The sequence below is a fragment of the Cololabis saira genome, chromosome 12 (genome assembly GCF_033807715.1).
Source record: "Cololabis saira isolate AMF1-May2022 chromosome 12, fColSai1.1, whole genome shotgun sequence".
Classification (NCBI taxonomy): Eukaryota; Metazoa; Chordata; class Actinopteri; order Beloniformes; family Belonidae; genus Cololabis; species Cololabis saira.
Genome location: NC_084598.1, coordinates 41,957,402 through 41,983,081, shown reverse-complemented (window position 1 = coordinate 41,983,081; position 25,680 = coordinate 41,957,402). Strand labels below are relative to the sequence as shown.

Here is a 25,680-nt window from a genome sequence, read left to right as displayed (position 1 = left end):
AAAGAAAGAAAGAAATTAGCCAAAAAAGATGGAAAGAAAGAAATGAGCCCGAAAGAAAGAAAGAAATGAGCCTGAAAGAAAGAAAGAAAGAAATGAGCCTGAAAGAAAGAAAGAAAGAAAGAAAGAAAGAAAGAAAGAAAGAAAGAAAGAAAGAAAGAAAGAAAGAAATTAGCCAAAAAAGATGGAAAGAAAGAAATGAGCCCGAAAGAAAGAAAGAAAGAAAGAAAGAAAGAAAGAGAAAGAAAGAAAGAAAGAAATTAGCCAAAAAAGATGGAAAGAAAGAAATGAGCCCGAAAGAAAGAAAGAAAGAAAGAAAGAAAGAAAGAAAGAAAGAAAGAAAGAAAGAAAGAAAGAAAGAAAGAAAGAAAGAAAGAAAGAAAGAAAGAAAGAAAGAAAGAAAGAAAGAAAGAAAGAAAGAAAGAAAGAAAGAAAGAAAGAAAGAAATTAGCCAGAAAGAAAGGCGGATCTGAGAGCGAGGAGCTTGAGTCATTCCAGTTTTACAGGTGTTACTCATTTAATTGGTTTTTTTCAATTCAATGTAATTGGTGTAGTTTAGTAGTATTTAGTATCTTTAAGAGCAGTGTTTTGGCTCCAAAGACTGAATGTGGTGATAGATTTATAGTTACAAAGGTGGAGTTGAATTGGTATTTTTTTTATCGTCAATTTTATCATTATCGGGATAAATGCCAGAAATTATCGTGATACATTTTTTAGTTCATACCGCCCATCCCTAACACACACACACACACACACACACACACTGAAACACAGCTCACATACCAATAACTGCAACTCATGTATACTGGATATACAGATCTCACTTTTTCCCCCGTCGTCAACACCTTCAATGGAAAAAGTGAAGGAAAAACATTCAGTACTGGAGCAGAGAGGAAATAAATAAGTGGGAGGGAAACCTAATGCAAAGGACGAGGTGTGTTTTTCAATGTGTGTGTTTGTGAGTGAGAGAGAGAGAGAGAGAGAGAGAGCCAGATGTCGGTAAGGAGGCGGAGAGACGAGAAGCGAGAGAGGGAGTGATGTAGAAAAGGAGGGTGGAGAGGAGAGAGATAAGCCAGAGTTGGATGAAGGACTCTCGTTAAACACGGGGGGGATTTATGTGTCTCAACTACTTCATGACTGCAGTCCCTGTCGCTGCTGTGACCGGGCTGACAGAGATGGACTGATGGACCCGAGACGAGGACCGGATCCTCACCTGACACGGACCAACATGACCTCTCCATGTGTCCGTCTGAGCTGAACAACCTGAGTCACACATTTCCAAGGTTTGATCAGCTTGATCACTTCTGTGATGACCGACCGCCGGGACTGAAATCCAGGAGAAGTTGGAGGGAGTTCAAGCACGATGGACGTGTACAGATGTCTAAGCTTGCTTTTCATCACTCTTACCCCACAAGGTAAATACTTTGTTCTTGCTTGGGTTCCAGTTGTTTTATCCCTGATTTGGCTTTGTAAAAAGAAAAGACCAGGGTGGTCTTTGACGTGTATATCTTTGTCATTTTGGCTCATAAGAGATCTATGTATATTTAACACAGTACAACAAAGGGATTTCAGCTTTTACTCATCTTAAATGTACTGTATATAAATCTTTCATTCAAGTTTCAACAAATCCTTTCAGTAATTTATTGGATGATTGAGTAGCATTCTCTCACAAATACTACCAAAATCAACATTTTGGGAATTATCTTATTCTCCATCAGCACCAGAGTTTTATGACAGGATAAATACAGTTTTCTTTTATATGGGGATCCAGTAACAGTAAACCTAGTTAGCATACTATGCTAGCCAATTTGGCTGGTTTTAAGATGATTGTACTGTACTTTTATTCATTTGTTTTATTCCATTCTATTTTATCACTGTATCTGTCTTTGTTGTGATATGTCATGCATGCTGTATTTGTGTGTATGTCTATTGTGCATTTTTAATTTTATTTTTCAAAAAAGTCTATTATCTGGCGAAGGGACTGCCGATGAAAATTAACTTTTCGGCTAACTCGGGTACATTTACTTTCTGCAAGGAAACGTTGATCAATGTACACTGTCCCTTTTTATAAATAAAGAATTATGAATTATGAACTAGTTAGCATAATTGGTAGTGAATTACTAAACCTAGCCTAATTGACAAAATAAAGTTTCCAACAACTCTAAAGTGGTTTTATTTACATGTGGTGACTTGTGCACTAACTTTAACTTTAAGTGCCATTATCTTTGAGAACTCAGCGCTGTTTCAAGCCGGTTTCAAACTCCTTCTACAATTTGACTGACAAGTGACCTGAAACTAGCACCATTGACAAGCGCCAACCATCTAACTTCCTGGTTGAAGCCGACCGGCAAGTAGCAAAAATTGCAGTACTTCACCTGCCTGCTGGGGGCTAGTTCCAGACGTGAGTCCATCTCTGTTCACTCCCATGTTCAAATGTCCAACTTTACAGCAGGTTTTATATAAAGCAATACATCTAGTTCTAATATATGGCCTAGCCTTTTCATTGGAGGTGGGCTTAGCCAGTGGCTAGCCAACTTCCTCATCAGTCAGCGTCATGCTACGAAGCTTAACGAAGAAATCAGTAGTTTACGCAAACCCAATGTTGCCTAACACAGTGATTATTTCTGATTTCACCATGAAATGACTTTTGAAATGGGTTATTCTGCTGCAAATGTCCTCTGGCACCTCTGCAGCTCTGCTGGTGTGGACTCAACAAAGGAGCTGCTAGCCATGGCTAAAGCTTCATCAAAGCTACGCGTAACTAAGGTGTAGGTGTGAACCTGGCGGTGTAGGCTACAGCATTTGCAACACTCCAAATGTCACGTGATTGGTAGATTTCTTCTTCATTTTTGAAATTCCCGCCACTATATCTTCTTCATTGTTTTCCACTTTGTTGCCAAGGCTGTAAAAACAACTGCTATTCAACATTTATCACCTCCACCTCCCGTATTTACTCTGTTGCTATTTCTGAGCTAGAAACAGGAAGTAAAACATAAAGGAAACTGCGCTGCGAGCCACAGTCCTGCAGAAAAACAACGTATGCCACCTAGTGGTTGGTGGTGTAATTACAGAGGGACACAAGCAATTATACAGAAGTACAAGTGCCAGAGAACGCTATAGCCTGTGTGCGTAGCTGCCATACAGAAACATAAATCAGACTTAACTTTGTTTGACATAGGTGGACGTGTTCAGTCCAGTTGTGGGCCTGTTTATTCTGACCATTTGCATCATTGCATGAGGAGAAATAGGCTTCAAAACTGCTCTTCCGAGGACCAGTTGGTGACGTTGCGGATCGTCTGTCCAATAATATTCAAAGTTCATAGAGATTACTACTTATTACCAGTGTTGCTCGCACAGAGTCATCAGATGATGATGAACAACTCTGGCCAAATCTTTTTAATCCAAAATACACAGACGAATAACTATAAGCTGTTTGTAAACTATGCACTTTGCTAGCTGATGGACTTCAGTGATGTATTAAACTCTCTGATAACACGTTACTTAGCAACCGTGCTGCTGCCGGAGATCAACGCTCCCAAGTGGTGATGCTTCGGCAAGATATATACATTTTCATTTATAAATGTGTTTATAAGATTGGTATGTGTTGTCCTATATGCTTTTTTCTATTTAAGGTGAATATTAACTAGACACTTTAACTAGATTTAGCAATCGTTTTCCAGCAGTTATTCAGAGCTAGGCTAGCAGACGGATGTTTGCATACACAGAGAAGAGAACAGTGTATAGGGTCATCATAGGGTTGACAACAAGTGAGCCAATTCCCCAAATGTTGGTGAAATCCTTATTTTCTCTCATATTGCTGGTATAGTACAAAAAAAGCAGCAGAGCAACTTTCTTTTTTAAATATTAATAAATAAAAATAAGTTCTTGCCTTTTCTTAAACTCAGTCTTCTTGGTTCGGTCCAGCCACGGTCCAATTATTCATTAAAAAAATCAAGAATTTTTGCTTTAGGTGAATGTTACAATATGAATTAAAGAATCACGACTCAAACCACTCAAAGACATGTTTTCTTTATTTTTTTTATGCTGATTAAGGGCGGAGATGGACCCTGTCATCAGTACTCGAGTTGTAAAAAAAAATCAGGGGGGATGGTGGATTTTATCATATGGGGACAGATAATTTGTGCTGATTACAAATAATATAATATATTACAAATAATAGCAGTGACCAAAACACCTGCAGAAATACTGCAGGAATGACATAGCAGCAGTTAAATGCAGCCTTCTGTAAGCTTTAAATATCCACTGGGCTTACATCAAATACATCAAAACACAACAATAAAAAACACTTTTCTGAACTTATCAATATGACTCTGTCCTTCACAGGATAAGTAACATGGATCACTGCAAAAACTCAAAATCTTAACAAGAATAATCTAGTTAAAATGTCTCATTTTAGTAAAAAAATCTCATTACACTTAAAACAAGACTCATCACTGGAAAAAACAACAATTTTCACCTGTTTCAAGTAGATTTTCACTTGAAATAAGTAAAAAAATCTGCCAGTGGAACAAGATTTTTTTGCTTGTAATAAGAAGATAAATCTTGTCCCATTGGCAGATTTTTCTACTTATTTTAAGTGAAAATTTACTTGAAACAGGTGAAAATTGTCAAATAAGTTATTTTTCTGGTGTTATTTTTCTGGTGATGACTCTAAATGTTGAAATAGCAGTAAAACCACATTCACTGATGAAATGACATAAGGGATGGAAAGGGGGGATGGCAGTTTTACAGGGGGGATGATTTTGACCGTTTTTATTTCAGGGGGATGCCATCCCCCCTCATTCCCCCTCAACTCCAGTACTGCCTGTCATCAGATATAAAGCATTATCTAGTTAAAGAGTTGTGTCTGGATAAAATCTGATGCTGCTGGAGTGTTGGTCAGTGTGAGTCAACAGAGGACAGATTTGAGTTCAACAGCTGTGTCACACCTAAATAGCGAAACCGGGATTAAACCATTTGGTTCATGGTTTCCATAACTGGAAACACCTGTGTGTGCAAAACATGTGCATGGAGACAGAACAGCGTATCATTGTTGTAGATCTGAACCGTTCTAAAGGATTCACATTTTTGTTTGTTGTTAACAGACTGTGTAATTATTTTTTTCTCCTTCAAGTGTCTGTCATCCCTCAATCTGTGCTATTCATACTGTGCATGCAGAAGTACATTTAGTACACATAATCTGATTCCCACACTGTCAAAGTCAGGACATAGCTCTCCCGTCTAAACCCGTTAGACACGGTTTCTGTAAAATCCTCTAGGGCATCTCTTCTTCATTAAATATACCAACATACAGTATATCACTCTGGCCTAAAAGGATCCAACAAAGGATGCATGTCTCAGTTCGCTCTGTCATAAAACACTCTGCTTGTTCAAGGTTGTGTGCTGTCTTCACTTGTCAAACAAATTCAAACTCAAAAGGGGAATAAGATGTGGGAAGGAGAAGGAACTATATCTATTTAATAAGATATTGATCCCAGTTCTCTCAAACTTGTGGATGCCAGCTTTCGGGGCAGTTGAATGACAGCCCCGTCAGCTTTTATTGAGTAGGCAGGAGAACCAGAGATGTGGGCCAGCAGCATGATAGCAACACCTGTGTCCCTGTGTCGAGACTCCAGATTAAAATAGCAGAGAGACACAGACAACAGCAGCGTGTTTCACAGACTTTACACCAACACAAATGCTCAAATTACTGACAAACTGTTTTACTTCCTGTCCAGTCACAGGTAGACATGGCTGGACTTACCTGAAGTGTTGCAATGGGGAATTCTTACCTTAGATGTCGTCATAAGGTCACAAACAAATTGTAGAGTTGGCGTTTTATTTAATTGCTAAAATGAACACATGTATTTAAGTCTCACAGACTCTGTGATGCAAGACTTTATATTAGGACTTCAGGTAATGGTAGCGAATTTAACAAAAACTCAGGAGGGCTCCAGATTCTCTATGGTGAAAGTTTAATCTTGCAGCAAGGAAGAGCAATACAATCCCTCGATTTACATACATCAGAGTTGTTCTATCTCCTGACGCACAAAGACAGCCCTCCAGTCATCCAGTTTTATATTTGTCCCGCCATCCGATGGAGCTCTATCTTCTATACAAGATGTGAATCATGAGTTCAGCGAATGTCCAACACGGAGCCTGACCATACAAAGGACTGGTTACACACACAAGGCGTTTATACAACCATAAAACATGTGAGTCACAGAAAGTTGAATAATATATCTTTGCAAAAGTATAACACTACATAATCATAATTTTCCTATCAGCTAACTATTACATAGGGTGGGAGAAGGTCAGTTTCCTGCTAAGCATCCAATGTCATCTGCCCAGCCAATGTGAAATGGTACAGAGTTAAAAAAATATATATGTGGACTCAGTGTTCTTTTTAAAAGAGAAACTTTTCAACAGCATATCCATTTCTGCTCCACTGAAACTGTTTTGATTTTGTCTCCTTATTGTCTTTGGGAAAACTGTGTAATTGGTTGTGCAGAAGAAAAACCCTTTCTGACTTTAGATGTCCCAGACGGACGTCTCATCTCTGCTGTTGTGGTTCCTCTGGTTAATCTGATTCTGACTCAAACACGTTTGGCGACGGTTGGATTTCTGCACTCCAACGAAGACACAAGTAGTCCCTCAAAGTTTTATAAGAATAATAACAATGATGCATTTTATTTATAGGTGCCTTTGTATCACTCAAGGACACCGCAAGTACGGTAGAAACAAGCTATAAAATCAAATACCATAAACTGACATACGATGCCATAAACAAACCACAAGATATAAACAAGTTTATTGGACCATGCAATTTTAGTCAGGGAGATAAAAGCGGTCTTAAACAGATGGGTTTTGAGTGTCGATTTTAAAAAGTTCAGATGCTAATGAGTTCCAGAGCTGGGGAGCAGAGTGGCTGAAGAACGGAGGGTATGGGAGGCAGTAGCAACACGAAGCAGGTCAGACAGATATGGGGGGGCAAGGTTATGGATGGCCTTGAATGTTAACAGGAGGATTTTGAATTCAATGCGAAACTTGACTGGAATCCAGTGGAGCTGCTGCAGGACGGGGGTGATGTGATGGATGGAGGGGGTTCTGGCGATAAACACGGGCAGCTGAATTCTCAACCAGCTAAAGTTTAAGGAGGGATTTGGGAGTGAGTGAGGCCAGAGAGCAGCAAGTTGCAGTAATACAGGTGAAAGCTGACAATGCTGTGAACGAAGATGGCAGTGGCATCGGGAGTAAGGGAGGGGCTGAGGCGGTTACCTTGGTGGAAGTATGCAGACAGGGTAATGTTATTGATCTGGGACTGGAAGGATAAAGACCTGTCGAGAAACCAGTCTGGTGGAGCGTGAGTGATACCAGTGGAGGACAGAATATTGAGGAGGGTGGTGTGACAAATGGTGTCAAAGGCCACACTCAAGGAATGGGGATGGTGAATAGTCAGGGGTGCACACAAGCCGGGACTCGAGGGCTAGTCTACTGCATGTTTTAGATGTTTCCCTGTCTTCAACACACCTGATTCTAATCACTGGTCGTCATCAACATGTCATCAAAGTTTACACAACTCTGTTGGTGACGCAGCCTTGTCTATCAGGGTTGTGTTGAGGCAGGGAAACATCTAAAACGTGCAGTAGAGTGGCCCTCGAGTCCCGGCTTGTGTGCACCCCTGTGAATAGTCCACAATAGCTGCCATGAGGAATTTGTTCGTTACTTTGAAAAGTGACGTTTCTGTGCTTTGGAAGGGACAGAAACCGGACTGGAACTCTTCTTACAGGTAAGATAGGTGGGAGTGGAGTTGGATAGCTACTGATTTTTCAAGGATTTTAGAGATGAATGGTATATTAGAAATAGGACATAGGTCATTGAAGTTGGTACCAGTTGTTCTTTCTGAATTGGAGTAATTTCAGCAGTTTTGAAAGATGCAGGAACAGTTCCAGCAGAGAGCGATGAGCGGATGATGGCAGAGATAAGGGGGACATTCGAAGGGAGACAGGCTTTAACCCTGACTGGTTAAGGGGGTCCAGCTGACAGGTAGATGACTTGGAGTTATGGATAAGATTTTAAGTTTCTGAGAAGGTGGGGAGCTGGATGGAAGAGAAGGAATGAGTAGGAAAAGTAAGTTGAGACAAGATGTTGCTGGAGGATCTTGAACTGAGATGCTTTTTAATCTTGAAAATGTTGTTGTTGAAGGACGTGAGGGAGTTGCAGAAAGCAGTTAAGTAGAGGTGAGGTGGTAGGGAGTCTGGGGGTTGAATGATCTTGTGAAACAGTGAAAACAGTGAATTGTTGTAGTGTGAAACCAGATTTTCAATGGTGGAAAAATGGCGAACAGCCAGCAGGGAGTCAATCCTAGAGGACAGAGCATGTCTCTAATGTTGTGGAAGGAAATGAGCCAGGAGTGCTGAGTCATGGCAAAAAGAGTTTGAAATTAAATGAGAGGAGGAAGTGATCAGTTATAGGGAGTTCATCTACTGTAGAGTCAAAGGGGGAGACACCAGAGGTCCAAGATGTGACCTCTAGAGTGCGTTGGAACATCGGTGTGCCCAAAGCTCTCAAGACAGGATGTAAAGTCTGTGGTGAAAGGGTTATTGGTATTGTCCATGTGAATGTTGTCTCACAACAGTATAACATCAGGTGAGACATCAGGTGAGAGAGTGGAATGGTGTGTGAGCAGAGCAGCAAAGTCATTTAGAAAATCATTATCTGATTTGGGAGGACGGTAGACAATTCCAATAATGGTAGGAGTAGGTCCAGACAGCTGACACTCTGTGGATTCAAGGGACGTGAAGGCTGGAGCAGACACTGGCGAGACTTTCCAGTTCTCATGAAAACTGATCGTGAGAGCTCCTCCGTGGCCGTAGCCACAGGGTCGACAGATGTAAAAAAAAAAAAAAACCCGGAGGAGTTGATTTGTGAAAAGTCATTGGGTTGTTGCCATGTCTCAGTCGAACTTACAGTCATTGAAGAGATCCAGGATGAGATGTCACACTGTGATCAACAACCCAACCATTGTTCCATGAAAGACGGCAAGAATTGGACCTGATGGACTTGATTGCTGTTGAGGTGCTTCTTGGAGCGGTCCGGCAGGATCCACGGTGAATGTATCTCCGACAGGGGAGGGACGTGATGTCCAGATGGAGGTGTAGTACAGCCAGCTGAGCCATGGACATGAAACCGGAGGAGCTCGGTTACTGAATACTGGAGAGGACCCATCTTCCGACATAACTGCATAGCCCATTGACCCAAAACAAGATTAAAGCAAGTTAAAAAAAAGTTAAACATTTCCCTGCACAGTACATCCAAGTGATCGCCGTCTGGCGCTCGAAACCCGGAGACTGTAAGAGGGAGGAGCCGAGGAAGGCGTTGAATTGAGGGAATTGTGTGTGTTTATCAGTAAGTGTCTGTCTGTGAGTCCGTCCGTGAACCTTCGCCCAGGGCTGCTCTCAGCCAAATCTCCTTGATGTTATCAGGCGGCTCGGTACAGTTCTGAGACAGGGATCCACAGGTGTTCGTGGGAGAGGGGGAGGGTTAGTGGGGGCAGAGTCACCTTGTTTACATTCCACCAGAAAGATTGTGACCGGAGCGATCGGCCAGGACCGCTCTGTCAAGGCCAGATTATAGAGCTCTGTGATCCGTTCCTGACCAATCCCCGGGAGTTGTGCGGCTTCATGAGGCCCCTCATGGAAATCTAGCAGGAATTCAAGCAATAAGGAGACACTTAAGACATCATCATCCTCTTCTCAGGAGGTTGTGTTGTTAGTGATAGTTTTCAATATTACTCAAAAGTAATTGCAAACTAGATAACATAAAAATTAAGGAAGTGGACATCTGACATCTACTTAAAAGTCATAATTCGGTAATAAGAGCCTCTGAGTACAAATACAGCTGATAACTTTTCAAAATGACTTCAAATAAAGTGAGAAAAGACTGGAACAGTCCACTTGTGGCACAGATAGTGAACAACTCTGTCAGTGAGGACAACTTAAAAATAAAAGTCACTTCAAATAAGAACTGGAAAAATTCCAAACCAAATCACTTAAAAGAGGATGTCTGTTCTTTAATTGCTACAAGACCTCTTGAAGTTATCCTGTGTGCGCGGATGTGATTGAGTTGCTCCACCGGAGCAGCTGGACGAGGGGGCGTACAGGAAGTGATGAGACGTGTCGACAGCTTCATTTTGATGCCCTCCTATTCAGATTCATCTTTAGCTCTCTGTGTTCTCTTGCCCCCACCCCCACCGCTCTCATCCCCTCAGATACCGTCTCACGTAACCATACGCCAGCTGTATAATAGAGGTCACCCTACCTTTAGATTACACTGTGTTCTTTGGCTTAGTCACATAGATTCATTACAGAAGAGTTTAGTGTGAAAGGAGCATCATGGTTTAGAAACACTGGGCTCTGTTTCTAGACAAATGTGGGAAAAACTGAGGGAAACAGCTGAAAACAAGGACACATCAGGTCACTTCAGGGGTCTGCATACACTTTTGAGGTAAATGGTATGAAGTGAAGTGTCTATTTACTGATTTTATTGTGTTCTTGTCTAGTTTGTTCTCAGGTCGGACTTCGCGCCCATGCTGAAGAGAGGCTGCTCCAGGATTTGTTTGTACATTACAATCGGCTCTCCCGGCCTGTGAGAAACACGACAGACACGGTGCTCGTCCATTTTGGACTGTCTATTGCACAGCTAATTGATGTGGTGAGTGAAACCTCACAGGCTAATTAAGTTTCATCAGAAACAAACAGGATGTCCCTCTTAAAATCCGGCAGCAATTAACTCATTATATTTTATTTTATTCTGTATCAGTCATCTTGTATTCATCTTAGAAGGTAAAGGAAACAGAAACCAAATGGGATGTATATTCTACTGTACATTCCTGTAATGGCGTGATATATTCTAGGCCTGTGTTGAAAATTTTTTTTTTTTTTATCATTACATTACAACTTTTGGTTATTTTTTTGTTTATCCCCAAAAAAGGAATGTTTTGTTGGACACGAGAATAACTGGTGCCATGTTTTTGCCTTTAAATATGTTTAAAGGTATGAAAACATTAAAGTGTTAGGTTATAATTGCATAAATTGTCTATATTTCATTACTTTATATACTGTCTTGGGGTTACATTTGCAAAAAATGATAAAAACCAAATGCTCAAAAATTAAAAACCAAAATGGACCGAAAATGGAACAAATACAGCATCATTAGCTACAATACTTGCTGTTTAATCTCAATATAATACTAGTAGTAATATTTTGCATAACTACAGTCATATAATTCATGCAACAGCTCAAAAAACAATGTTAATAACACTAACTCAAATCAATATCGGAATCGAATCGGATCGAATCAAATCTTGATAATCGATTCTGAATCTTAAGAATCGGAATCTAATCGATTCTTGACATTTGAATCGATCCCCAGCCCTACTATATTCTGTTAGTTCTCCATCTATGCGGAGATTATTTTCATTAAATTACTTTAATTCAAACACAATTTTGCAGCTGGTAGCAGAAGCTAAATTGAACCATTAGCATCAGTTTGAAAGCTCCATAGATAATGAGCAGATTAGCTTCAGTGTATTAATGTGCATGAGCCCAGTGTGCTACGTGAGCAACACCTTTCCAATTGTAGCCTTTCTGCTGGGTGAGTACTCATAAAAAGCATCTCAAAGGTACCCCGAGTCAGTGAGATAAAATTTCAATACAGATCACTTATCAGAGGAAATGAAACACAACAGAAGAGATTGCATTACTTTCCCCAAATTAAATTCAGATGTCAAGTGTGCTAACAGCGAGAGTAAATAATCAAAGCTGTCTACTGAGCAACAATCTGGTCACGTCAGGTCTTGCCGAAATAACATCTTTATTCTTCCTTGTCCCTGTGGTATCTTTCCATTTCAGGCAATTGGTTTTAAAAACAAGCATAACATTTGCATTTTAAGCAACTGTGGGGAGAACATCCAGGTTTCTAAGATGCACACAGAGCTGCCTGGAGGAGCTTATAGATTGTACAGCCTGCCTCACTATACAGATAAATCTTCAGCTTTTTGGCACTCATTTAGATGACAGTTCCCGGTCCACCCGGTGGTGAGTGTCAGTTCTGGGTGAAGTTGTTCTTGCCTTTGCAGTGTTTTCACAGACTGCTGTGACTTATGCAGTGTGTGTGCATGTGTGTGTGTGTGTACATTAGCTTGTCGAGAAAGTAGCAGTGAGAGTGTTCCTGCATGAAAAAATAGGGTGATGTCTTCTTTTCTTTTTTGTTCTGCTGTGTTACACAGCCAGTCTGAAGAAGTCGAGACTTATACTTCTATTTGGAAAAAAAATAATGCTGCAATCATTTTTTTGTTTCAATTGAAGGATGAGAAGAACCAGATGATGACCACAAATGTCTGGGTTAAGCAGGTAAGACATGATGGTTTGATACGGCCAGTACTGAAGAAAAAGCCCAGTCAAGTTGCTGCTATAAAAAAAACCCAATTCAAAAAAAGTCAGGTACAATATAGATTAAAAGAGAATATAATGATTTGCAAATCTCATAAGCTCACATATATTCACAATAGGACACAGAAGACACAAATTAAAGTAATTATGACTTTCAAGAGGCGCTTAGATGAGTAACACCACCAGATCTGTTTTAAATGTCTTTGAGGCTTTTGGTGAGTTTAACTGTCCCACTTTGGCGGGAGCCACACCCAGTACTGGAGTTGAGGGGGGATGAGGGGGGATGAGGGGGGATGGCATCCCCCCCTGAAATAAAAACGGTCAAATTATCCCCCCCTGAAATAAAAACGGTCCAAATCATCCCCCCTGTAAAACTGCCATCCCCCCTTTCCATCCCTTATGTCATTTCATCAATGAATGTGGTTTTACTGCTATTTCAACATTTAGAGTCATCACCAGAAAAATAACTTATTTGACAATTTCCACCTGTTTCAAGTAAATTTTCACTTAAAATAAGTAGGAAAATCTGCCAGTGGGACAAGATTTATCTTGTCATTACTAGCAAAAAAATCTTGTTCCACTGGCAGATTTGTCTACTTATTTTAAGTGAAAATCTACTTGAAACAGGTGAAAATTGTTGTTTTTTCCAGTGATGAGTCTTGTTTTAAGTGTAATGAGATTTTTTTACTAAAATGAGACATTTTAACTAGAAATAAGACAAATATTTTTGTTAAGATTTAGAGTTTTTGCAGTGATCCATGTTACTTATCCTGTGAAGGACAGAGTCATATTGATAAGTTCAGAAAAGTGTTTTTTATTGTTGTGTTTTGATGTATTTGATGTAAGCCCAGTGGATATTTAAAGCTTACAGAAGGCTGCATTTAACTGCTGCTATGTCATTCCTGCAGTATTTCTGCAGGTGTTTTGGTCACTGCTATTATTTGTAATATATTATATTATTTGTAATCAGCACAAATTATCTGTCCCCATATGATCAAATCCACCATCCCCCCTGATTTTATTTTACAACTCGAGTACTGGCTACAGCACAAGAATATAAGACACAATCGCTGAAGTTAGTTTCAGTTAGTCACAGAAAGATCAATAAACCGTCCTACTGCATTTTAGAGGAACCAGGCCTCAGACCAGAACCAGTTCAGATGCCACAATACTTAAACTGCTCAGATCAGGATTAAAGTAACTCTCGCCCACGTTCAGTTTCTTTTGTTATTCGAGTGGTGAAAATCTTAAATAGTTCAATTTCACTGTGTTTTCATTCCCAATATAAAATATTTTATAAAATCTGGTGAAAACTCAAACCCCAAATTAACTCTTTCAAATAGGTACAAACTTAATTGTTTTGTCAGTTTTAACTTTGAGGTATAGTAGTAGATCTGTTGGTTTGTGGTGTTGAAGTAATCTGGTTAAAACTTTCTAAAAAGAAGCATTAGTTATTATTATTAGTCTGTATATTTTATTTACAGGGTCAATTAAAATTAATAAGAGTTAAAACATAGACGCCAATTCTTTGGAAGAACATTTGGGAGAGAAATATTGTTGCCATTTTATTCAAAATTAACTAATATTTATTATGAAATATCAAACTGCCTCATTGTCAATAATATCTATTTGTTTTATTATATTTGAAATATGGGGTTTTGATATTTGCAAATCATTGCACTCTGTTTTTATTTACATTTTACACGACATCTGAACTTTTTTGGAATTGGGGTAATAAACTTGCTATTATTTGCTTGTTTGCATCGTCTCCTGCAGGAGTGGAATGATTACAAACTGTGCTGGAACCCAGAAGACTACGATAATGTCACCTCCATCCGTATTCCCTCAGAGATCATCTGGAGGCCCGACATTGTGCTCTACAACAAGTGAGGATGTATAACCTTACACAGCGTTGCATCACTTCTTTTTGACTCACACAATGTGATTCCTTGGAGTTTAACTGTCAAAGTTTTCAAGGAAAATCGTATTGTATGTCAAGTAATGTTCAGCTTTTCATGAATTAATTCCTACAGGAAAACATTATTGTGTTGTACCAGACGTCATAACCCTGCACCAAAGTCTGTTATTGAGCTGAAAACAATGTGAACAAGGATGAGCTTTCAAAAACGTCAAGCATCACAGAAAATAAAACAGAAGTCTGGGAATTAAAAATGAAAAGTAACTGGATGGATTTCAACAGGCAGCAGATAAACTGCATCCAGTGAGCGTCTCAGGTACGGAGGACAGGAGGTTATGTCACTTATATTCAAGAAGAATTTCAAACTGTACAGTATATTGGAGAGTGGTTAAGGTGAATATTAAAAAAGATATGAGAGGAGTAAGGCTGAGTTCAAACTAGAAAGTAAAGCTCAAAAAAAGAAATAAAGAAAGAAACTGCGTAAACCTTTGTAAAGAAAACCCTCAGAGTTCAAAATGAGCTATTGATCTCAAATGGTTGGAAATGATAGAGCTAGAAGACTGAACAGACAGTAATAGTTGCGTAATGGCAAGTCTGCAAAGGTATGAGATTTTTAGTGTGCACAACATCACGACCTACACTCATGAGTAACAGTAGATAAACCTGGTTTACCATATATATTAGAACACCCCCAATTTCTTTTGAAAAAAGTTAAGTGCTGATCTGCCAGAAGTTAAAGGGGACCTATTATGGATCTAATACCTTTTTAAACAGGCCTTGAATGTCTTAAAAACAAGCTTTTGATTGTTTTTGCTAAATAAATTAGAAATTCAGCCTCTGAACCATGTCTTTATCATCCCGGTCTCTAACCTCATTATCTATGTGGGATTCTGAGTGGGCGGGGCTATGATAATGAGGCTCTGTGCTGATTGGCTGCCTGAATGACGAGATACAACGCTACGAAAAAATGGAGGAAACTCCAGCCGGCGGAGTTAGTTGTGGGCGTGGTCAGAGACGTTCAATAAACTCTACAGCCCACTACGGTTGTGTTTCCTGTATCTGTGTCACGTGACTGCCACGCCCCTTTAGGAGACAGGAAGTAGGTCTTGAGTCTATTGAGTCCTATGGGAAAAGTGAACGTGAGCACAGATTATTACCAATTCCTTCGCCCCATAGTAACCTAAGTACATATGGGACCCATTTTCCAAAAGCCACAAACCTTCTGAACATTCTGACACCAAAATGGCAATTTTCAGACCGACAGATTAGGAGAAAATGAACTTTGTTTGAGACCTGTCTCTGTCTGAGCAACACACTCTCGCGAGATTTGGCTCTCATCGTTTTCACATCGGATAAAATGAAGTTTAAAACTAGAATAAAACTTGCTTCTTTGCTTGATAATACTGTTATTTTTATTATTGATAATACTGGTATTTTTATTATTCAAGTCTTTTTGGAAGAAAGTTGTGCTGTATCTAGTGTTGTATGTTCCAAAACGATGTGGGGAGAGGGGCGGCCACGCCCACTTATGAGACAGGAAGTGAGGTCAGAGGGGCGGTCACGCCCACTTAGGAGACCGGAAGTGGATACCATTTCATACCATTGGCAGTAACGGTAATGCGCTATCTTCTGTATAGAGGATCTTTGGCGTGGTTTCGCATCGCTCCTGTCGTTACGTAACTTTGGGGAGCAGAATCTTATTGGCTCGTAGATCCACATCACACTGGACGGCTCATCCGGGCGGCTGTACAGACACTGCAGAATTTGGTTGCTTTCCTCCTTCTCTGAGTTGGCAGGCTGAGGGGAGACCACTTTATATATGTTAAAGCAAGAAAAAACCTGGTTTTCATAATAGGTCCCCTTTAAGGTTTTTCTCCCACTAGGGGAGTTTTTACCTGCCAGTGTTTATGTAATAATTGTTCAGGGGTTTATGTTCTGGGTCTCTGGATCGCCTAGAGACAACACGTGTTTTAATAAATGCTATATAAATAAAATTGTACTGAATTGTACTTCCATGGCAACTGAGCAAACTTGTGTCCAGGACAACTGAGAGATGTGTTTGATAACAAGACCTTGGTTAATCCAAAGCCTTTCTTAGAGAAATAACAAAATTACAACCTCACAGCTGAACTTCACACGGAGCTAAATCCATCTTATTTGATTCATATTCTCTCCTCCTTTATGTCCTGTCCTTCTTCTGTAGTGCTGATGGCGACTTTGCTGTGACCCACCTCACAAAAGCACACCTGTTCTACGACGGACAGATAAAGTGGATGCCTCCAGCCATTTATAAGTCCTCCTGCAGCATAGATGTCACGTTCTTTCCTTTTGACCAACAAAGTTGCAAGATGAAGTTTGGTTCTTGGACCTATGATCGTGCCAAGATCGATCTGATAAGCATGGACAGTGATGTGGATCAGATGGACTACTGGGAGAGTGGCGAGTGGGTCATTGTCAATGCAGTGGGCAAGTACAACACAAAAAAATATGAGTGCTGCACAGAAATCTATGCAGACATCACTTACTACTTCATCATTCGGAGGCTACCGTTGTTTTACACTATAAACCTTATCATCCCCTGTCTGCTTATCTCCTGCTTGACTGTGCTGGTGTTCTATTTGCCATCTCAGTGTGGGGAGAAGATTACCTTATGTATATCAGTCTTACTGTCCCTAACAGTGTTTCTCCTGCTGATAACGGAGATTATACCGTCTACATCATTGGTGATTCCCCTCATCGGCGAATACCTGCTGTTCACTATGGTGTTTGTCACTCTCTCCATCATAATTACTGTTTTTGTGTTGAACGTGCATCACCGCTCGCCGCAAACACACACCATGCCTCACTGGGTGCGTAGAGTATTCTTGGATTCGGTGCCTCGATTTCTGTTCATGAAACGCCCACCGGGAACAGCGAAGCAGCACTGCAAGAAACTTATTGAGATGATGCACCGCCCAACCACCATATCTACAATCGGCAACTCACCGGCCTTCTGGACAGGTTTGGAGACAGGGTTGAGACAGATGACCCAGGTACACAATACACCCCAGAAAACAATGTGTGACAGTCCAAGTATCCTTGTCTGCTCACCGTCTCCACCCTCTTCCCCTGCTGATGTCCACAGTGAGAATAATTATCCACTGAAAGCCAACATTTTCTGCCGGCCCACATCTGGCCAATACTCAGTTTTCTCAGATAAACACCCTTTACGAGCTCACAACTCCTTGTGTGCCTCCCAGTTGTCGTTGCCGCCTACTTTTCCACTGGGCCCACTTAACATCACCTCCAAGGAAGAACGACATAAATTGGGCCGAAATGGTCGCTCCTTAAGTGCAGAGCAAATGTGCGATCACCATGAGATCCTGAGGTCCGGGCATCGATGTCGCTCCCACAGCTTCCAGTACTGCTGTCTGCACAATGATGGGCTAAAGGGGATCCCGAGGAAGGTGAAAACAATCCCCCCTACAGAACACTCAACAGAAAGCCCAACAGAGGAGTGTGCTAATAATGGAAGTACCCAGCAGGGTGCTGTGATTTCAACCATTTCCCCAGCTATGCTACAAGCCATAGAGGGCGTCCAGTTCATCGCTGATCATCTCAGGGCAGATGATGCAGACTTTTCAGTAAGTAGATTGAAATTACTTTTGTTCAAGTAACCTACATAGCCTTCATAATAAAATAACAGCTAATAAAAATGTACATTTAAAAAAGCCTGAAAAAATCTGATACTTTTATAATTTTGTGCAGATGTGGTTTAAATGGATTGAGCCATCACATTCAGTATTTTATAAAGTTGTGTGAAAAAGAAAACAGACTCTCTTCTGCTCTAAAGTCATCTGTTTCTGACCGGGTCTGAAAATGACCAAACGACGTCTTCAGATGATCAAAAACACACATTACAGTTTCATCATTTATTCATCAAAAGCTGAGCTAAAATATAGAAGCAGGGTGTAAAAAAAAACTAGAGCTGGGTATCGATTCAAATGTCAAGAATCGATTCGATTCTGATTCTTAAGATTCAGAATCGATTATCACCATTTGATTACCGATTTGATTTGGGTTAGTGTTGCCTGGATTATATGACTGTAAAATAACTATTGAAATAATAATTTCACAATAATTATTGTGAAATAACTAAGAAATAAATAACTCAAATAGGCATTTCAATATCCATTTCAAGTGCAAGAAAAGAAAGAAATTGCAACAGCTCTAGAAGTAAACAAATTATTTTAGCTTGTCTGATTTATTCTGTCACCACACACAGCTGGACATGAAGCACCGGCATTTTTCAGGTATTTCATGACAAACCGTGTCCGATAACAGAGAAACCAAACAAGCTATAGTAAATATAGATAATATGAACTTCATTGAACTAATATAACATTTAGAAATTTAAGCTGAAATGTCCAGCATTTTCTCTAAAGAAAAGTTCATTTAGTTCAGGAGTTTTCAAAACTACTGGGATTAAAGTTCACCAGGCAAAAATGTAATGATGAAAAAAAAGAAAATTTATAAAAAAAAATAATCAATCTTTAGACATAAAAATCGATTTTTAGGAATTCATATGAGAATCGATTTAGAATCAGAAAATCGATTTTTTCCACACAGGCCTAAAAAAAAAACCCCCAACTAAGTAGACCGTTACTGTTTCCAGTAAGTAGAGCCAGGTGGTGTTAATCAAATATTGATTAAATAATCCCCAGCAAGTGTGATGGCCTCAATAAAAGCAGATGTTTGGTCACTTTGCTGGTCTGAAACATTCAGCTAAGTGTTAATACAATACCAAGGAGGAACAGCAATGATATCAGAGAAAAAGGTTGGAGCCCATCATTCTCAACGATAAAGATTATTCAGAAGTCGAAAGCATTTAGGACAATTGGCAGTTGAGAAGTCGAAACCAGCAAAATAATAAATGTCAAATGGTTGCTAGGAAAAAGCTTCTTATGTTTTTAAAAGATCATTTTTGCAAAGTTGGGTCCGAAAAAACCCATAAGACTTCAGAAAAAAATTCCTTTCAGACGACATTAACCAAATGTTTGGCCTTATTGCCGGAGCCACATCTGGCAAAAAAAATCAAACACATTGTATTAGCAAAATCACTTCATTTGTCAAGCACGGTGGTGGCGGCATGATGATTTGGGCTTGATTTAAAGTCATGAGACCTGGGTGCCTTGCAGTCATCGAGCCAACCATGAACTGAGTATTAAAGGGGCACATGTGAGGCCATCTGTCTGATATCTAAAGCTTGGCTCTTATCAGGTCATGCAACAGAACAATGATCCCAAACACACCAGCAATCGGCCCAACTGTATGCCTTTCCGATTCCGGCCACAGGCAGTTTCTTCTGCGTCTGTTGGTATTGCACCCTGGAAGTCCAATTTAAATCCTGAGGAACCAGACTAGTTCTAACCAGACTAGCTGATGTTGCTGGTAATTGATGGGTTTGTAGCAAAACTATTCATAAAAGAATACGTTTATCCAAAGGGTTTGGCATTTAAAGAGGGATAGGAAGATTTTCGTCTTAATGGACACAATCAATTAGATTTTTATTTTTATTTTAACAGTGGCACACTCCCCAAAGGACACAGGTGACATTGACGCTTTTAAACCCCACAATGAGCTTAATACTAAGAAAACAACCAAAGTTCCAAGATTGAAACAAAGGCAAGACAAGTTTATTTGTATAGCACAATTCAACAATAAGGTGATTCAAAGTGCTTTAAAGAGACATTGAAACAAAACAAAAGCAGTAATATAAAACAAAATAGAACAAAACCAGCATTGAAGAAACACACAGTTATGTAACTCCTCATTAGCAGTTGACGAAGCCACTGACAACACTTCAACAGGGAAGCTAGCCATTACCTGGTGGCCTGAAGGCAGGCTTGTCCCGTCACCTCTGTGAAAAACACAAATTTACACCTTTTCTTACAAGTTAAATGCAGAAGCATTGTGATAAAAGAAGCCACGTTTAAAATGACCTTGCAGTTGCTAAATAACTAGCTATTTGATGGTAACCAAAATGCTGATGTGGATGAAACAGAGTCTGACACTCCTGCTGTAGCCTCTAAAGTTGATGTCCTAGGAAGTGGAACTAGATGTAAATGATACAGCGTGTATTACTGTGGACAACCATTCATCAGACTAGCAATTAAGTGTTAATTAAGCAATGAATGACTGACTGAAAATGTGAAATTACAAAAACATTGTAGAAAGAAAAACTAGAGATGAGCCGATGGATGGTCAGGGACCGGATTTTGTGATTTTTAGCCGGATCAGCCTGACTGGTGACCGGCTTGACTGGTAACTGGTGACCGGCTTGACTAGTGATCGACCTGACTGGTGATCAGTCTGACTGGTGATCGGTCGACTGGTGATTGGTCGACTGGTGAACGTGGGCTGAAATAGCTGGTAGCCACAGGTAACACTGATTGACACAAGGTGGGTGTGTTTGAGTCACGTTTCTGTTTACCCAATTACAGCATGGCGCTCGATATTATGAGAAAAAAAAGAGACATGAACACCGCTCTTCAGAAAGCCTAAGGCGTGACATTTCGGATTGTCAGTCCAACATTTAAGTTTATGATTTACTCAGTGGAAACGTTCAGATTACACCATCAGCCTGGCTGCAGCTCCTCCACCCTGCCACAATGAGACATAAAAGATAAGATAAAGGGTAAGACACAAATCACACATTAAAAGCTGTTCTGAAGAGGTGAGTTTTGAGATGCGATTTGAAGGTGGGTAAGTCTGTGCAGTTGCGGATGAGAGCGGGGAGAGAGTTCCTGAGGGTGGGGGCAGCTATGGAGATGGTTCTGTCGCCCCAGGTCCTGTGCTTGGTTCTGAGTGGTAGAGACAGGATGTTGGCATCGGAGCATCGGAGACTGCGGGAGGGAGTGTGGCAGTGGAGCAGGTTGGTAAGGTAGCAGGGGGCCTGGTTGTAGAAGGCTTTGTGGGTGAGGAAGAGGACTTTGAAATGGATGCGTTGAGGGACAGGGAGCCAGTGGAGTCTCTGGGGGACTGGGGTGATGTGGTCACGGGAGCGGGTGTGAGTGAGCAGGCAAGCGGCAGAGTTTTGTATGTGTTGAAGTTTATTGAGGACCTTGGAGGTTGAGCCGTAGAGAATGCTGTTGGAGTAGCTGAGTCTGGATGTGATGAAGGCATGGATGAGAGTTTCAGCGGAAAGAAGAGTGATGGGCGGAGGCGTGCAAGGTTTTTCAGGTGGTAGAAGGCAGTTTTCCTGATGTGGTTGACGTGGAGTTCGAAGGAGAGGTTGTTGTCAAAGATGACTCCGAGGTTGCGGATGTGACTGGAGGGAGACAGAGTTGAGTTGTCAATGGTGAGACTGAAGGTGTGGGCGGTGTTGTTGAGGGATTTGGGACCAATGATGATTAAGTCTGATTTGTCACAGTTGAGTTTGAGGAAGTTTGAATGCATCCATGATTTTATTTCAATAAGGCAGTTGGACAGGGTGGAGTGAGTTGCGGTGGTGATGGATTTGATGGGAATGTAGAGCTGGACTTTGTCGGCATAGCAGTGGAAGTGGAGACCATGGCGGCGGATGATGTTACCGAGAGGGAGCATGTAGAGGATGAAGAGTAGAGGACCAAGCACCGAACCCTGGGGGACGCCTTGTGACAGAGGGGCAGTGGAAGAGGTTGTTGATACTAATGAATTGTTGTCTGTTTGTGAAGTATGACCTTATCCAGGAGAGGGCGGTTCCAGTGATGTTGAGGGAGGATTCCAGGTGGGAAAGAAGGATGGTGTGGTTGATGGTGTCAAAGGCTGTGAGGTCCAGGAGAAGGGGAATGCTGAGGTGGCCGGAGTCTGAGGATAGAAGGATGTCATTGATGACTTTGAGGAGGGCTGTTTTCTGTGCTGTGACGTGAGTGGAAGCCAGATTGAAATGGTTCAAACAGGTCATTGGAGGTGAGGTGGGTTTTGAGTTGGCAGGCGACAGCACGTTCCAGTATTTTAGAGGGAAAGGGGAAGTTGGAGATGGGCTGGAAGTTGCTCATGGTGTCAGGGTTGAGTCCAGGTTTTTTGAGGGTGTCGGGGACTGAGCCAGAACTGAAGGAGGAGTTGATGATGTCGGAGATGAGGGGGGAAAAGGCTGGAAGACAGTCCATTACGAGTTTGGATGGGATGGGGTCCAGAGCACAGGTGGAGATTCTCATGCCTGCCATGAGTTTGGACAACTCTACTGGGGACACGGGAGAGAACTGAGAGAGAAGCTGAGTGGTGCGGGGGGGCGGCGGGGCAGAGGAAGTCAGGTTACTGGGAATGGTGTCTATTTTGTTCTGGAAAAATGACAGAAAGTCGTTGCATTGGGTTACTGTCAAGGTGCTGGATATGTTATCACTGGGTTTGAGGAGTTTATTTATTGTGTAGAAGAGAGCCTTGGGGTTGGATTAGCTGGAGTTGATGAGGTTTGAGTAATAGGTGAACCGAGTTGAGTTGATGGCGTCTTTGTATTGGTGGAGATAGTCCGTATTAGGGGTGTGCAAACAAGGGTACCTCACGATTCGATTTTGATTATTGGAGCTTCGATTCTTCGATTCTTCGATTATAACGATTGTCAATTCGATTATTGGTGCCACGATTCTTCGATTATTGTGATTTTTAATGCTTTTTTCCATACAAGATTGATTTTGTCTTCATCTGTGGCTACATTTGTAAATAAATAGCCAATCAATTAACTCAGTTCCTCTAACAACACTCATTAAGTAAATAACAAGGTTTTTTTGAACATTTGACATGTATTTTTCAAAGACACAAAATAATTTATTTTATGACTATGTAAACATTTGCTCTTTAACTTACTTAACTTTGACCAGGGAAAGCTGCACTTGCATGAGAGCGCCCTCTATTGGCGGAAAACACTGAAAACGGTCAAGCCCTGGATTTATTGAGTTCATTAATTCAAGTAAACAAGATATGTACTTCCATCAAATTTAATTAGTGTAAACATAGGCTATCTGCCATAATTCAAGGGAACAATAAGAAATGCAGCAGCTTATTCAGTTTGGAATCTAGGATAGGATAAATAAAAAAAATAAAATAAAAAAAAATTAATTATTTTTATTTATTTATTTTTTAATTAATCGATTCCAAATCGTCACGTGACGCATCGCGATGCATCGACACATCGATGAATTGCACCCACCTCTAGTCCGTATAGGCTTGGTGATGGATGGTTAAGCCAGTTTTTTTGAAGAGTCTTTTGAGCTGAAGCTTGCGGGATTTCATCTGGTGGAGTTCAGGGATATACCGGGGGGCTGAGTGTGTGAAAGAGACTATTTTGGTTTTAATGTAGTAATCTAGTAATGGAGACCTAAACTGTTTTTTTAATTAGTATATAAATTATTTATTATGTTTATTTCTGATGCAGTTAGACATTTTTATTTGTTTTCCCATTTGCATAAATATTCATGGTTAAAGTTTGACGTTTTAACATAAAATTTAATATCGGGGAATTTATATAAAGCAATAAACTTTATATTAACTCGCCCGATTTGCTACAAAATGATCATATACAGTAGTCAACATCTGATGTGGATCAAAAACACACTTGCATGTTATGCAAGTATATGTAGAATTTTGAACAATATCCAGTCTTCTCTTTGGAAAAATGTGATTAAATGTTTTGATCAGTTACTGTTCACTAAAACCACAAAAAAAACCTACAGTTCATTCATCATCATTCATCATATTTATTGATCCCAGACGAGTTAAAATAAAATCAAGGTTTATAGCTAGCTAATTGTTTTTAAAATAATAAAATATAGCAAACAATAATTATATAACTACTATTTCTATGACCTTTTTTACAATAACAATAAAAACAACATATGCTACATAATAAAAACCATGATGCAAAAAATAAACTATGAAAAAAAATTGATAATTAGAGTTTGGCATTACGACGGAGTATTAGGGCCAAATTAAGACAAAAAAAATGGAAATTACGAGAATAAAGTCATAATAATATGAGAATAGAGTCGTAAAATTACGAGAATAAAGTCATAATATTACGAGAATAAAGTCGTAATATTTTGAGAATAAAGTCGTAATATTAAATATATTATAAATATATAAATATAACTCCACAAGATGCTCAATATTCCTCATTTTAACACAGGAGAAGATGCTCTTCCTGTTAGAGTTCTCATAAATTATATTCTCATAATATTACGACTTTATTCTCGTAATGTTACGACTTTATTCTCATAATGTTACGACTTTATTCTTGTAATGTTACGACTTTATTCTCGTAACATTACAACTTTATTCTCATAATATTACGACTTTATTCTCATATTACAACTTTATTCTCGTAAGGTTACGACTTTATTCTCGCAATATTACGACTTTATTCTCGCAACATTATGACTTTATTCTCGTAATTTTACGACTTTATTCTCATTATATTATGACTTTATTCTCGTAATTTCCTTTTTTTTTGTCTTAGTTTGGCCCTAAAACTCCGTCATACATGTCACACTCGAGACTCAAAAACCTCTCCAAAAATGTTTCATACTGCAGATGCTGTTGTGCCCTTTCTCTGGGCAGAGGAGCCCGCTCTTCAACACGATGGGAACTCCGTAGTTTGACCATGAATTTTTCATAAGAGAAAACCAAGGATTGACTGACATTTAGAAGAAAGCAGCCTCAAACGGGCCAAAACAATTAGCTATTCCAGGGAAATCAATCAAGGGCTGCCAAAGGGAAAGGTGGAGTGGTGTGAAATTTGAAATGTCCCCCTGTTGTGTTTGCTCTCTCTGCTAGGTGAAGGAGGACTGGAAGTATGTAGCCATGGTCATCGACAGGATATTCCTCTGGATGTTTGTACTGGTGTGTATTCTGGGATCTGTGGGACTCTTTCTGCCTGCGTGGCTGGCAGGAATGATCTAGACTCTCTGCAAAGAGGAAACTCAACACTGACTGGAGGACATGTTGTTATACGTTCTACACAAAAAAGGACTTATTATTAATATTTTTTGCTTTTATCTCTTTTCTTTGTTATCAAAATGCTACAGTACCTGTGGTGAAGCAAGAAGAAACATCTGTCACTGGTTGCTGTGGATGTTCAAATTATTTATGAGGGCCAAAAGGCCAACTGGAGAAATATCCCATGGTGTCATTTCATTTTGACACTGACCTGCACGGCTCAACCTGTCCCTTTTTGGAAGGAAAAAATATTTGTGAGCTTTTTATAAGACAGCATAAGTTTGGCGTTGTATCACTAAACATTCATGTCCAGTACTCGAGTTGTAAAAATAAACCAGGGGGGATGGTGGATTTTATCATATG

General features: G+C 40.1%; 1 protein-coding gene across 1 annotated transcript; it reads left to right on the top strand.

Annotated features, from left to right (window-relative positions):
* Positions 1 to 1,345: 1,345 nt before the first annotated feature.
* chrna4b (cholinergic receptor, nicotinic, alpha 4b) lies at positions 1,346 to 25,281 on the top strand. The gene is made up of 6 exons (XM_061735085.1): positions 1,346 to 1,412; positions 10,559 to 10,710; positions 12,366 to 12,410; positions 14,226 to 14,335; positions 16,571 to 17,990; positions 25,156 to 25,281. The coding sequence occupies exons 1-6, from the start codon at positions 1,361 to 1,363 to the stop codon at positions 25,279 to 25,281; spliced, it is 1,905 nt and encodes a 634-aa protein (XP_061591069.1). The 5' UTR covers positions 1,346 to 1,360.
* The last annotated feature ends 399 nt before the right edge of the window (positions 25,282 to 25,680 follow it).

Coding starts and splice junctions, on each gene's coding strand:
- chrna4b (XM_061735085.1), top strand. CDS start 1,361: ATGGACGTGTACAGATGTCTAAGCTTGCTTTTCATCACTCTTACCCCA. Junction 14,336..16,570: donor GACATTGTGCTCTACAACAA/GTGAGGATGTAT, acceptor CTTCTTCTGTAG/TGCTGATGGCGACTTTGCTG. Junction 17,991..25,155: donor CAGATGATGCAGACTTTTCA/GTAAGTAGATTG, acceptor TCTCTCTGCTAG/GTGAAGGAGGACTGGAAGTA.